The sequence below is a fragment of the Thamnophis sirtalis genome, unplaced genomic scaffold (assembly GCF_051295495.1).
Source record: "Thamnophis sirtalis isolate CommonGarterSnake01/CBP01778 unplaced genomic scaffold, rThaSir2_p1.2 scaffold_2, whole genome shotgun sequence".
Lineage (NCBI taxonomy): Eukaryota > Metazoa > Chordata > Lepidosauria > Squamata > Natricidae > Thamnophis > Thamnophis sirtalis.
This window is the reverse complement of record NW_028261382.1, coordinates 43249110-43263501: the sequence shown is the minus strand read 5'-3', so window position 1 is coordinate 43263501 and position 14392 is coordinate 43249110. Positions and strand designations below refer to the sequence as shown.

General features: G+C 45.9%; 1 protein-coding gene across 3 annotated transcripts in view; it reads right to left on the bottom strand.

Moving 5' to 3' along the window:
- The window catches only part of LOC106542756 (neutral alpha-glucosidase AB), a 42948-nt gene that overhangs the window by 2766 nt on the left and 25790 nt on the right, over positions 1–14392 (bottom strand). For all 3 annotated transcript variants that reach the window (XM_087705193.1, XM_087705190.1, XM_087705192.1), the window contains 12 exons: positions 14224–14350; positions 13467–13546; positions 11999–12142; positions 10235–10331; positions 8835–8936; positions 8503–8746; positions 7635–7699; positions 5999–6075; positions 3407–3481; positions 2616–2729; positions 1579–1691; positions 1370–1470 (listed from right to left, as the gene is read on the bottom strand). In XM_087705193.1, the coding sequence (XP_087561319.1) occupies positions 1370–1470; positions 1579–1691; positions 2616–2729; positions 3407–3481; positions 5999–6075; positions 7635–7699; positions 8503–8746; positions 8835–8936; positions 10235–10331; positions 11999–12142; positions 13467–13546; positions 14224–14350 (1339 nt within the window). The remainder of the gene's footprint in view (positions 1–1369; positions 1471–1578; positions 1692–2615; positions 2730–3406; positions 3482–5998; positions 6076–7634; positions 7700–8502; positions 8747–8834; positions 8937–10234; positions 10332–11998; positions 12143–13466; positions 13547–14223; positions 14351–14392) is intronic.

The window sequence follows — 14392 nt, the reverse complement described above, 5'->3', positions numbered from 1 at the left end:
TTCCACTGATTAATCGTTCTAACTGTCAGGAAATTTCTCCTTAGTTCTAAGTTGCTTCTCTCCTTGATTAGTTTCCACCCATTGCTTCTTGTCCTCTACCCTCAGGTGCTTTGGAGAATAGCTTGACTCCCTCTTCTTTGGGGCAGCCCCTGAGATATTGGAACACTGCTATCATGTCTCTCCTAGTCCTTCTTTTCATTAAACTAGACATCCCCAGTTCCTGCAACCGTTCTTCATATGTTTTAGCCTCCAGTCCCCTAATCCTCTTTGTTGCTCTTCTCTGCACTCTTTCTAGAGTCTCCACATCTTTTCTACATCTCTTCTTGAAAACCTTCAGTGTTGGACAGTGGAAAACTGTTCTGCTGTTTAATTGTTCTGTCAAGAAATCCCTCCTTAATTCCAGATTGCTTCTCTCACTGATACATTTCCCTCCATTGCTTTTTCCCCTGGTGCTTTGGAGAAGAGGTGGAACCCCCATTTTCTTTGGGGCAGCCCCTCAAATATTGGAAGATTGCTATCTGGTCTTTCTCTTTGTAGGTCTCTAGACCTACCTGTTCTGGCCCCCCTTCTTCGCTCGTTCACAGACGACAGTCAGACAGACTTAAAAGGAAATAACTTTATCAGTCCTGGCTCACGCTGGCTGGGAGCCCAAAATAAACATAAATAAAGTCTCTGGCAAAAAGGTTACGCAGCAGAATGCAAAAACAAAGAGCTCTTACAGCAAATCACTTCTCCAAGTGTCTCTTTGAATCAGGGTTACAGAAAGCAAATCACTTATCCAAGTGCCTCTCACAAACAAACCACGACCGATGAACGACGAACCACGAATGAACGTTGACTTCTGCAACCAGGGCGTGGCACCATCAGTCCTTTTATCTCCAGAAGACGACACTAATGAGCAACAGCTGGAGCAATATTCCTGCATCCCGACTCAGCTCACAGCAAACGTCTGCTGAGTCACAACACCTACCTATGTCCCACAATCTCCAGGATTTCACAGGTAGGTTCACCCAACTGGCTAAACCTGGTTCCTGATTTCTAAGGTCACAAAATGATACACACACACACACAAACAACCCTAATCAAACAAGGTTTGCAACATGTGAAACTGCCCCAAAGCCAACTGACTTCAAAGCTCATTGTCCAGTCCCTTCTTAAAAGCCTCCAGTGTTGGAGCACCCACAACTTCTAGTGGCAAGCAGTTCCACTGGTTTCATTGTCCCCCACTGTCAGGAAATTCCTCCTTAGTTCTAGATTGATTCTCCAGCTTGATTGGCTTTTATCCAGGGAAAGGAAATCATTTGCTATTTCCACCCAAAAGGAAATAGGGAAGATGGTGCAAGCTTTGGTCGTCCCACCAACAACTCACCCTGTTGTTTGAGGAAGATGCCCCCCGGCTTGCCCGCTCCGAGGATCACCACCCGTTCGATCCAGGCCGGAGTTTCAAAGCTGCCCTTCGGATCTGCTGAGCTGAAATGAAATTGGGGGAATTCAGCCGGAAGAAAAGGCGGGTGCTGGATAATTAAGGTGAGGGAGAAAAGGAGAGAGGGGGAAAAAAAGAACTCGTAGACTGGGTACCTGGCCGTCAGCATGTTGCCAGAGAAATGGAAGAGGCGGTGTAGGTATTGTCTTTTTGTCTCAAAATTATACGTGTGCCCGTCGTCAATGAAAAGTTCCCCTTGGGCGGTTCCCTGGAGAGGTTGAGAAAAGTAGAAACCCAAATGATTAGACTCGGGATAGGCCAGTGACAATGAAGTTGTTCTGTTCTGTTGTTCTATTCAATTTATTTTCCTATTCTATTTTCTATTCCTATTCTATTTTCTATTCTATATTCTATTCTATATTCTATTCCTATCCTATCCTATCCTTATTCTATTCCATTCCATTCTAATTTCCTATTCCTATATTCTATTTCCAATTCCAATTCCTATTCTATCCTTATTCCATTCCATTCCAATTTCATATTGCTATATTCTATTCTATTCCTATTCTTATTCCTATTCTATCTTCTATTCCTATTCTATTTCCAATTCCTATTCCAATTCCTATTCTATCCTTATTCTATTCCATTCCATTCTAATTTCATATTCCTATATTCCTATATTCTATTCTATTCTTATTCCTATTCTATTTCCAATTCCTATTCTGTTTCCAATTCCTATTCCTATCCTATCCTTATTCTATTCCTGCAATTCATTGCATTTCTATTCTATTTTCTACATACCATATTCTATATTCTATTTTATTCTAATTTCATATTCCTATATCCCTATATTCTATTTTCTATTCCTATTCTTGTTCTTATTCCTATTCTATTTTCTATTCCTATTCTTGTTCTTATTCCTATTCTATTTTCTATTCCTATTCTATTTTCTATTCCTATTCTATTTTCTATTCCTATTCTATTTCCAATTCCTATTCCTATCCTTATTCTATTCCTGCAATTCATTGCATTTCTATTCTATTTTCTACATAGCATATTCTATATTCTATTCTCGTGAATTGGACTGAATCCCTGCTAGGGCCTGGCCAGGTCTTTGGTGGGGTCGTGTTATCACAACCCATCGTCATAATGCAGCCCTCCAAACCTGTCCATCCCCTCATCCCAACCTCACCTGAGGCCCCAATGCCACGTAAAGCGTGTATGGATCGTTCTGCATGCAGTCCGAAGAACGCCGAACCCGCTCCTTCCGAGCCACGATGCTGCCCCCACGCTGGTAGACGGGAATCTTGGGGAAAGAATAAAAGGTTAGAGTTCAAACTATTCTTCAAGGCACCCGAGGGTAGAACAAGAAGCAATGGGTGGAAACTAATCAAGGAGAGAAGCAACTTAGAACTGAGGAGAAATTTCCTGACGGTTAGAACAATCAATCAGTGGAACAGAAGTTGCCTCCAGAAGTTGTGAATGCCCCAACACTGGGAGTCTTGATGGAAGAAGATGCTGGATAGCCATTTGTCTGAAACGGTATAGGGTTTCTTGCCTAGGCAGGGGGTTGGACTAGAGGACCTCCAAGGTCCCTTCCAATGCTTTTATTCTGTTTTCCTTCCTTCCTTCTTTCCTTCCTTCCTTCCTTCCCTCCCTCCCTCCCTCCTTCCCCATCACTGGAGGCTTTTAAAAAAAAGATAGGACCACCATTTGTCTCAAATGGAATTGAGTTTCCTGCCTAGGCAGGGGGCTGGACTAGAAGACCTCCGAGGTCCCTTCCAACTCTGCTACTGTATTGTATTGTATTGTAAATCCTCGGTTTCAAGAGTCTTCACTTTCTGAAGTTAGGAGAGGAGCCCTTACAGAGCTCTGCATTGGGGGCTTTGAGGAAACCACAACCCGCCCTTCGGCTCTTTACGAGGCAGCCGGGCCTCATTTGACAAACAACCCCCCCCCCCCAAAAAAAAACCACAGACTTACACTGCTCATGGTGACCGGCAAATAAAACGTCTGTGGGGCGTGGAGTTTCTGGTGAGTGTGGACATCGTACCAAACCTGCCAAGGGAAAAATTGTTTGAGAGGATTTGGTGAGCAAAGGGATCGACGGAGAGGGGGAAAAAAAAATCAAAAACAAAACTTGGACAGGACTTTTTGTCTTCTTTGAAACCGGGCCAAGCCACAGGCGTTTGTAAAACTGTGCTTCCTTTGAAGAGGCCAAAAAGGACAATTCTGGAGACGTGACAAAACTCTTCTCTTCCGACAGCTTGTTTTCATAAGATAAACTTGTGGTTTGTAACGTTTTGTGCTTAGGGGCTAAAAAAAAACGGTTTATTCCGAGATGATGCAATTGCTCTAAACTTCCTTTTGGAGGAAAGTTCTTCTCAAAAAAGGTAAAAAATGTACCTTTTACCTGAATCTGGAAATCGATGGATGATTGGTGGGATTATACAGAATTGAAAAGAGTGATATATAAATATAAACAGTTGGTAAATTCTTTTATACTGTAAAAATATTCAGAATGGGATAAGTGATTATATAAAGGTACATTGTTATTAAACAGACAATCAAGAATGTAAGGGAATTTAGGCTTATTGAAAAGAAAGAAATATTATATAAATCTAATAAACCTAAACCTATTAATCATAATTGAATATACGTTGTAAAATGAAAGGGAGGCATCTAGTTATATTAGACGGAAAATCTGTGATTGTATATGCAATTGAGAATATGGATGCAAAAATACTTGTAACCAAATGACATGCTGTATGTGATGGATGAGAATTTTTTTAATGTTTAAAAATAAAAATAAACGCAAAAAAAAAAGGTAAAAAATAAAGGTTCCCCTCGCACATGCGTGCTAGTCGTTCCCGACTCTAGGGGGCGGTACTCATCTCCGTTTCAAAGCCCAAGAGCCAGCGCTGTCCGAAGACGTCTCCGTGGTCATGTGGCCGGCATGATTCAACGCCAAAGGCACACGGAATGCTGTTCTCTTCCCACCAAAGTGGTTCCAATTTTTCTACTTGCATTTTTAACCTGCTTTCGAACTGCTAGGTTGGCAGAAGCTGGGACGAGTCACGGGAGCTCACTCTGTTACGCGGCGCTAGGGATTCGAACCGCCGATCTTTCGGATCGACAAGCTCAGCATCTTAGCCACTGAGCCACAGCATCCCTTTCTTCACAATAGAGATATGCATATAATACTTTTCTTTTGAAGGGAATTCTTTTTCCCCAGACAAATGTAACAGCAGGAGAGAGAGAGAGAGAGAGAGCAATTCTGGTGTAGTGATTAAAGTGCTGGCGTATGAACTAGGAGTTGGTGAGTTCTAGTCTCGTTTTAGGCATGGAAACAGCTGGGTGTTTGGGGGCCAATCATCAGGAGAAAATGAGTTCCAGTCAGGATTTATTAGCAAGGTGGTGATCTGAAGCTGAAAACGGGGTTCTCCGATTTATTGTGGTAATTATTGATATAAAAGAGTTTGATCTAAGGATTCAGGCACCAGGAGACAGTGAATTCTAGTTCTGCCTTAGATATGAAAGCCAGCTGGGTGATTCTCGGCCAATCACCAGGCGACAGTGTGTTCTAGTTATGCCTCAAGCAGGAAAACAGCTAGGTGACTTTGAGCTAATCACCAGGAGGTGGTGAGTTCTAGTCCCATCTTAATCATGAAGATGGCTGAGTGCTTTTGGGCCAATTATCAGGAGCAAGTGAGTTCTAGTCCCATCTTAGGCATGAAAACGGCTGGGCCAATCACCAGGAGATGGTGAGTTATAGTCCCATCTTAATCATGAAAATTGCTGAGTGCTTTTGGGCCAATTATCAGGAGCAAGTGAGATCTAGTCCCATCTTAGGCATGAAAACGGCTGGGTGCTTTTGGGCCAATTATCAGGAGCAAGTGAGTTCTAGTCCCGTCTTAGGCATGAAAACGGCTGGGTGCTTTTGAGCCAATCACCATAGACATCACCATATAGAGCCGAGGTGGCGCAGTGGTTAAATGCAGCACTGCAGGCTACTTCAGCTGACTGCAGTTCTGCAGTTCGGCTGTTCAAATCTCACCGGCTCAAGGTTGACTCAGCCTTCCATCCTTCCGAGGTGGGTAAAATGAGGACCCGGATTGTTGTTGGGGGCGATATGCTGACTCTGTAAACCGCTTAGAGAGGTCTGAAAGCCCTATGAAGCGGTATATAAGTCGAACTGCTATTGCTATTGCTACCAGGAGAAAGTGAGTTCTAGTCCTGACTTAGGTATGAAAGGCAACTGGGTGACTTTGAGCCAATTGCCAGGAGATGGTGAGTTCTAGTCCCACCTTAGGCCGGAAAACTGTTGGGTGACTTTGGGCCAATCACTAGGAGGCAGTGAATTCTAGCCCCACCTTAGGCACGAAAGCCAACTGGATGGCTTTGGTCACTCCCTCAGCCCAGTCTACCTCACAGGGTCGTTGTTGTTGTGGGGAAAACAGGAGGAGAAAGGAGGAGCCTTAGGCATGTTCACTGATTTGAGTTACTTAAAAAATAATGAATGGATAACCATCTAATAAGTTAATCGCTCAATCCAAAGTCAACAATCATACTTACTTCCCCTTTGCCAGGTAAATACACCTGTACACCGCGAGCTCCTTGTGCAGTTACTGGATGAACCAACAGTGCATCGCCTGTAAGAAAGGTAGTCAATGAGATCTAGAAACTTGAACAAATTGCTTACCGCATTTCAAAAACTGTTCATATTCTAGCATCGTCATCCCTTCTCTTCCTCGAAGGAGGAACCAAATTGCTTCTTGTCATTATTTCCAGTCAGTCCTCGACTTAGGACCGTGATTGGGGACAGAATTACGGTTCTCGAGTTGTGGCGGTCATTAAGTTGGTCAGCATGGGACCCTGCTCGATGTTACGAACTTTTTTTCGTGACAGACATGAAAACAAACATCATAGTTGTTCAATAAATCCATGATGGCCAACAGGTGGTGGTGGTTGGGTTTCTTTTTGCTGGAAATCGTAAATGTTTCTTTCCGGTTACAAAAAGAACGAGAATCGTGGTCATGTGACTGTGGGAAGCTCCAAATGGGGTCAGGAAGTAGAATTTCATCTTTGCCCTTCCTGGTTCTCTCTCTCTCTCTCTCTCCCTCCCTCCCTCTTTCTCTCATGTCTCTCACTTTCTCTTTCCTTCGCTCATCTTTTTTCTTTCTTTCTCTCTCCCTCCCTCTCTCTTTCTCTCATCTCTCTTTCTTTCTTTTTTCTCTCTCTTTTTCTTTCTCTCTCTCTCATTCTTTCTCTCTCCCTCCTCCCCCTCTTTCTTTCTCTCATCTCTCTCTCTTTCTATCTCTTTCTCTTTCTTTCTTTCTCTCTCTATATCTCATTCTTTTTCTCTCCCTCCCCCCCTCTCTCTCATCTTTCTCTTTCTCTCTCATCTCTCTTTCTTTCTATCTCTCATTCTTTCTCTGTCTCCATCCCTCTCTTTCTCTCATCTCTCTCTCTTTCTTTCTCTCATCTCTCTCGCTTTTTTTCTCCTTTTCTTTCTTTCTCTTTCTCTCATTCTTTCTCTCTCTCCCTCCCTCCTCCCTCTCTCTTTCTCTCATCACTCTCTTTCTATCTCTTTCTTTCTCTCTCTTTCTATCTCTCCTTTCTCTCTCTCCCTCCTTCCCCCTCTCATCTCTCATCTCTCTCTTTCTATCTTTCTTTCTCTCTCTATCTCTCATTCTTTCTCTCCCTCCCTCCCCCTCTCTCTCATCTTTCTTTCTCTCTCATCTCTCTTTCTTTCTATCTCTCATTCTTTCTCTCTCTCCCTCTCTTTCTCTCATCTCTCTCTTTTTCTCTTTCTTTCTCTCATCTCTCTCGCTTTCTTTCCTCTCTTTCTTCCTTTCTCTTTCTCTCATTCTTTCTCTCTCCCTCCCTCCTCCCCCTCTCTCTTTCTCTTTCTTTCTCTCATCTCTCTCACTTTCTTTCTCTCTTTTTCTTTCTTTCTCTTCTCTCATTCTTTCTCTCTCTCCCTCCCTCCTCCCCCTCTCTCTTTCTCTCATCTCTCTCTCTTTCTCTCTCATCTCTCTCTTTCTATCTCTTTCTTTCTTTCTTTCTCTCTTTCTATCTCTCATTGTTTCTCTCTCTCCCCCTCCCTCCCTCCCCCTCTCTTTCTCTCTCATCTCTCATATCTCTCTCTCTCTCTCTCCCTCTCTCTCTCTCTCTCTCTCACACACACACACACACAGGAAAAACTCACCAAGCAGATACTCATCATCAATGGGGTACAAAACAGGGTCCTGGGGATATTCGACCCAGAGTGGTCTGTCAAGAGGGCAAAAAGCAAGAATTAACATAATCGAAATAAGAAAACGTCACACAACACCATGGCTAGGCTGAGAAATGATGCTAAACGATCATTAAGGCTGTGTAAAGATGGTCTGTCATCATCTCTGAGTTCAGAAAACACAATTTACGACAAGAGACCAGTATATCTCACGTTACATCGTCACTTAGAGCAAGATTTTTTTATCAACCTTGCCCGGTTTAAGGTTGGGTGGATGTCAACTCCCAGAATCCCCCAGTCTGCATGCTTTAAGAAGGGTAGATTTCCACTTCCAGAATCCCCCAGTCTGCATAGTTTAAGATGGGCGGACTTCCAGAATCCCCCAGTCTGCATGCTTTAAGATGGGCAGACTTCAATTCCCAGAATCCCCCAGTCTGCATAGTTTAAGATGGGCGGACTTCCAGAATCCCCCAGTCTGCATGCTTTAAGATGGCTGGACTTCAATTCCCAGAATCCCCCAGTCTGCATGCTTTAAGATGGCTGGACTTCAATTCCCAGAATCCCCCAGTCTGCATGCTTTAAGATGGGCGGACTTCCACTCCCAGAATCTCCCAGCCATCATGCTTTAAGATGGGTGGACTTCAACTCCCAGAATCCCCCAGTCTGCATGCTTTAAGATGGGTGGATTTCCACTCCCAGAATCCCTCAGTCTGCATGCTTTAAGATGGGTGGATTTCCACTCCCAGAATCTCCCAGTCTGCATGCTTTAAGATGGGTGGACTTCAACTCCCAGAATTCCCTAGCTAAAATGGCTCAATGCAAAATATGGAACTCAACTCACCTCATGACTGGCAGGCCAGTCCGGTAAGACTGATAGAAGAGAGTATACCAGAAGGGAAGCAGAGCGTAACGCTCCCGGATGGCCTCCCGGATCAGCGCTTTGTTCTCGTCGCCGAAAAGCCAGGGCTCGCGGCGCGTGGTGTCCACGTGCGCGTGGGCTCGGAAGAAAGGCTGATAGGCTCCGGCCTGGTACCAACGCACAAGCAACTCCGGCTCCGGGTTTTTGAAGAAGCCACCCACGTCGGCTAAGCACAGTGGAAAGTTTGCCATTATAAATGCGAATGGTCGCTAAACGAGTGGGCGTAGGTGAAGGACAGCCGCTAGTCTGCTTACCTCCGCAGAAGGAGATGCCCACTAAAGCCAGGCTCAGGCACATGGGGATGGAGATCTTTAGGTGGTCCCACTCGGCTGCGTTGTCCCCGGTCCACACAGCTCCTGCGAAGGACGACAACCACAAACAGTTAACGACAACTAACAACTGCCGTTTCGGAGGAAAAAAATGTGAGAATGTACTCAACGCCTCTGCCACTTCCTAGCGTCCCTACAAGCTTGTGGCCTGCAAGTAGAGCTGGCAGTTGATTCGGGCAGTGAGGAGGGTTGGGGAGGAACCTGGGCCAGTCCTGGAGTCTGGGGAAGGCTTGGATGAGGGCTCTATGTCAGAGGTAGATGGGGGGCCAGGGCCACCTGACAATTATCAGCTGCCTTCGGAGTCAGACATCAATGAGGCAGAAGAACAGCTGGAGCCTGTTCCCAGTGTGCGCATGCGCAGAGTTGCTAGACGAAGGGAAGAGCTAAAGAACAGGGGTCGACTTGGGAGTAAAGCCACAGGCGGGCGGTGAATGATAATAAATTATATACATGGAGGATTAGAAAATGTTGGTATTCAATATTATGGATGTTTAGCTAAAACAGGATATGAGGATTTAATGTTAATGGAGGATTTTATAAAGAAGTAAATGAAATGCCAGCATGTGGTTATGTATTAAATCTTGGTATATTTTATGATTAAGGACGTTTAAATAATTATCGTCAAATAAAAGTGGAGGTATCATGATGGTAATATAATAAATATCTGAGTTAAGATATTAGAGTTAATGTGAATTATATTTGATGACGGTGGAAGAGAGGCACGAAAGCCTTTTGTAACCAACTGATAGACTTTCTACAGTATGTAAAGAAGGAGGATTTGTATGTTTGTTTTGAAAATAATTTTTTTATATATAAAAAAAAATAGAACAGCTGGAGCCTGTTCCCAGTGTGCGCATGCACAGAGCTGCCAGAGGAAGGGAAGAGCTAAAGAACAGGGGTCGACTTGGGAGGAAGGCCACAGGTGGACGGTGAATGGCCCCTCCCAGAGGAAGTAAAAGAGGAGCGAAAGGGGAGTGGAGTTTGCAGGAGATTATTATTTTGCTTAATTAGTTCGTGACTTTCCGAGACTCCTGGCCAAGTTCTGCAGAGATCGGCCTGGCAGCTCTCCAAGCCAGATAAGGTCTGTGACCGTAAATCCTCCCTCGAAAGACTTTGCTGGATATGAATGAGCAGAATTCACCGTCAATCAATAAAAGGGTTTTTTGCCGGGACAAGGAGTTTGCTTCAGGCTCTCGGGAAGCTTCAGTCAGAACACTTGGGGGCTTGAAGATCTGTTCCCCCCTCCAAATCTTTGGAAGGAGTTTCTCTCTCCCAGTCTTGGAAGATTCTCCTACCCAACTACTCCATCGCTCATCTTTACTAACCGTAACGTTGCGAACCGGCGAAGAAACTTCGGGTCAAGACGAAGGGCCGCTCCAGGCCGCCGGACCGCTGAACCTGTCCCTCTGCAGTGGCCATTTGCTGCCAGGAGGAGGGGAGAAGAGATGGTTATTCAAGGCGTTGAAGCTTGGATCGAAAGCCTACCCAACGGCCTAAGAATTACAGGAGTCCTCGGCTTACGGCCACAGGTAAAGGTAAAGGTTCTCCTCGCACATGCGTGCTAGTCGTTCCCGACTCTAGGGGGCGGTGCTCATCTCCGTTTCAAAGCTGAAGAGCCAGCGCTGTCCGAAGACGTCTCCGTGGTCATGTGGCTGGCACGACTCAACGCCAAAGGCGCACGGAACGCTGCTCCCTTCCCACCAAAGGCGGTTCCTATTTTTTCTACTTGTATTTTTCGAACTGCTAGGTTGGCAGAAGCTGGGACAAGTAATTGGGAGCTCAGTCCGTTATGTAGCGCTCGGGATTCGAACTGCCCACTGTTCTGATCGACAAGGTCAGCGTCTTAGCCCCTGAGCCACCAGAGCCACAAGGGAGCCCCAAACCTCTGTTGTTAAACCAGACGTTGGTTAAGCGAGTCTGGCTCCGTTTTACAGCCGTTCCTGCCAGGGTGCCAGGCCTGCAATATTATTCCTTTTAGAATTTTGGCCTGTCACACTTTCTCTTATTTCATTATGCTGTTTCTTTAGTATAGTTGATGGGAGGGGGGAATAGACAGGAGTAGGATTGTGGAATGTATTGTTGTCATTCTTTATTAGAAGACCAAGGTCATCTTTTGTCTCCGCACTTTTACACCTGACAGGAAGCAGCTGGGAGGAGACGCCAGTGTGGAAGAATTTGTGGGTATGGGGACAAGATCATGAACTTTTAACTGGGTGGGATTCTGATATAATTTTTAGAATTGAGATTAACGCAGATGTGCTAAGACGTCTGATTTATTAAATTGGAACTTTAAGGATCGTTTTGCCTTGGACTCTGATTTAATTCTACATGATACTTGGAACTCTTGACACATGGTTCGTGAAGGGGATCCCTGCAGTTGAGAAGTTGGCAGTCTGGTAGTTGTGACTCTGACTCCCCCCCCCGCCCCCCACCATGGATTTTGCTTGACAAAAGGGGAATCTTTGAGACACAGCGACCGTCGTAAGTATGAACCGGTTGCCCTGTGTCTGAATTCAGATCATGTGACTATGCCGAAGCTAGAAAGTTCGTTAAGTGTGAAAAACGGTCATTCAGTCGCGTTTTTCAGGGCCGTTGTAACTTTGAAACGGTCGCTAAATGAGCTGTCGTAAGTCCAGGACTACCTGTAAACCCAAAAGACTATGGATCCAACAACTACATCCCAACCTGAGTAGGTAGATTGGGACTAAAAAACCAGGCACCACTTAAGTCTTCGACTAGAAGGTCTCCAGCTATGTTAATTAACTCCCGGGTAATTTGAAGGTGTGTAGACTTCAACTCCCAGAATTCCCCCAGCCAGCGTGCTGGCTGGGGGCATTATGGGAGTTGAAGTCCACCCGTGCTTGAGTTGTCGACGGTAGGAAACCACTGAGCTAGAGAAAATCCGGCAACTGGATTTTTCAAGCTGGAAGGTGATTCCCCTCTTCTGCCTCATGAATTGGATGTGGAGACCCTTCTTGGTATGCCCATCTTCTCATTGCCTTGGTCAGGGGGGTCTTCTTTCCCTCCGTCAAGCCCCTCCTCATTTAACGCCTCCCCAAAGCCAAACTCGGTGACGGGAGGGCACTCACCACGTAGAAGCCGTACAGGTTGTGGACATCGCGGTGCTCCCAGCCCCCTTGGTGGACGGCGTCCTTGTGCATGGTGACCTCGGGACCGTTGAAGACCGAAGGCTCGTTCATATCGTTCCAGGTGTAGAGGTTCTCCATGGAGCCCTGGGGTCAAAGGAGAAGCGTGTGACAGGGAGACGCCGCAGAGCAATAGAAACGTCTTTGTCAATCCTGCAATTATATTCCTTTTAGAATCTTGGCCTGCCACACTTTCTCTTATTTCATTATGCTGTTCCATTAGTAGTTGATGGGAGGGGGGAATAGACAGGAGTAGGATTGTGGAATGTATTGTTGTCATTCTTTACTAGAAGTCAAGGTCGTCTTTTGTCTCTGCACTTTTACACCTGACCGGGAGCAGCTGGGTGGAGACGCCAGCGTGGAAGAAGAAGATTGGACCATGTGATGATTTGTGGGTGTGGGGACAAGATCATGAACTTTTAACTGGGTGGGATTCTGATGTCATTTCCAGAATTGGGATTAACACAGATGTGCTAAGATGTCTGCTTTATGGTTCACCGACAAAAGGGCGCCCGACAGAAGCGCACCCGACTAAACCACGGTGACAAAACCGCGAGTTCTAAACCGCGCTGACGAATGAGCGCTGAAGCGCCGACAACACCGCGCCGACAGAAGCGCGCTCTAAACCTAACCCTAACCTTAACTTAAATAGCTGTTGTCCGCGCGTTGATGACGTCGCGGTTTTAGCATCGTGGTTTTGTCGGCGAGCTTTTGTTAAATTGGAACTTTAAGGATCGTTTTGCCTTGGACTCTGATTTAATTCTACATGATACTTGGAATGCTGACAGTCTTGTTGTGGCCTGCCAGATTTGGACAGTGAGGAGGGTTAGGGAGGAACCTGGGCCAGTCCTGGGGTCTGGGGAAGGCTCTGATGAGGCCTCTGTGTCAGAGGCAGAGAGGGGGCCAGGGCCGTATGCCAGTTATCAGCTGCTTTGAGAATCAGACATCAGTGAGGCAGAAGAACAGCTGGAGCCTGTTCCCAGTGTGCGCATACACAGAGCTGCCAGACACAAAGGAAACAGCTAAAGAACAGGGGTTGACTTGGGAGTAAAGCCACAGGTGGACGGTGAATGGCCCCTCCCAGAGGGAATAAAAAAGGAGCTGAAGGGGAGTGGAGTTTGCAGGAGACCATCAGTTCCCTTATTATTGTGAAGATTTCCTTTTACAGGGTTGGGACTAGAAGCTCCTGGCCTGGCAACTCTCCAAGACTGATAAGGTCTGTTGTTGCAATTAAAACCATGAAAGACGAATTGCCGAGCCTTTTTCTGGATGTGAATGCCAGGAATTCACATTAACCAAACAAAAAGGGATTTTTTTGTTTTTTTTGCGGGACAAGGAATCTGTTTCGGGATTCAGTGAAGCCCTGGATCAGAAGAGATCTGAATAAACCAGGAACCCCCACCCCCCTTACCTCGTATTGGTCGTAAGGAAACATGCTGGACCACCAGGAACGCATCTGGGGGTTGGTGAAATCCGGATAGCCCGCTGAACCTGAGCAAAAGGAGACGGAGAGAGAGGACTTGACGGTGACAGAATGGAATGATGAATATTACTACTTTCTGGGCAAGAGCCGAGGTGGCGCAGTGGTTAGGGTGCAGTACTGCAGGCCACTTCAGCTGACTGTTATCTGCAGTTCAGCGGTTCAAATCTCACCGGCTCAAGGTTGACTCAGCCTTCCATCGTTCTGAGGTGAGTGAAATGAGGACCCAGACTGTGGGGGCGATATGCTGACTCTGTAAACCGCTTAGAGAGGGCTGAAAGCCCTATAAAGCGGTATATAAGTCTAACTGCTATTGCTATTGCTATGACTCAATGCCAAAGGCGCACGGAACGCTCTTCCCTTCCCACCAAAGGTGGCTCCTATTTTTCTACTTGCATTTTTTACCTGCTTTCGAACTGTTAAGTTGGCAGAAGCTGGGACAAGTCATGGGAGCTCAGTCCGTTACGCCGCGCTGGGGATTCGAACCGCCAAACTGCCGACCTTTCAGATCGACAAGCTCGGCGTCTTCGCCCCCGAGCCACCACGTCCCTATTCATTAACCTAGACAGACTCAATTCCTGCAACAGTTCTTTGTATAATTTAGCCTTCTAATCCTCTTTGTCAACTCTTCTCTGCACTCTTTCCAGAATCTCAACACCTGGATTCATCCTAGAGTTTTTTTACTCACCTGGCCAGCACCAGCCTTCATAGTCATTCCCATCCTTGGTCTTGACGTAAAGGTCCCGGGAGCGAATTTCATTGTGGATTCGGTAGCTGCTGTCGACTTTGATGTGCGGGTCAACAATGCTCACCATCTGGGGTGGAGGGCGAATAACACGGATTGGGGTGATGGACTT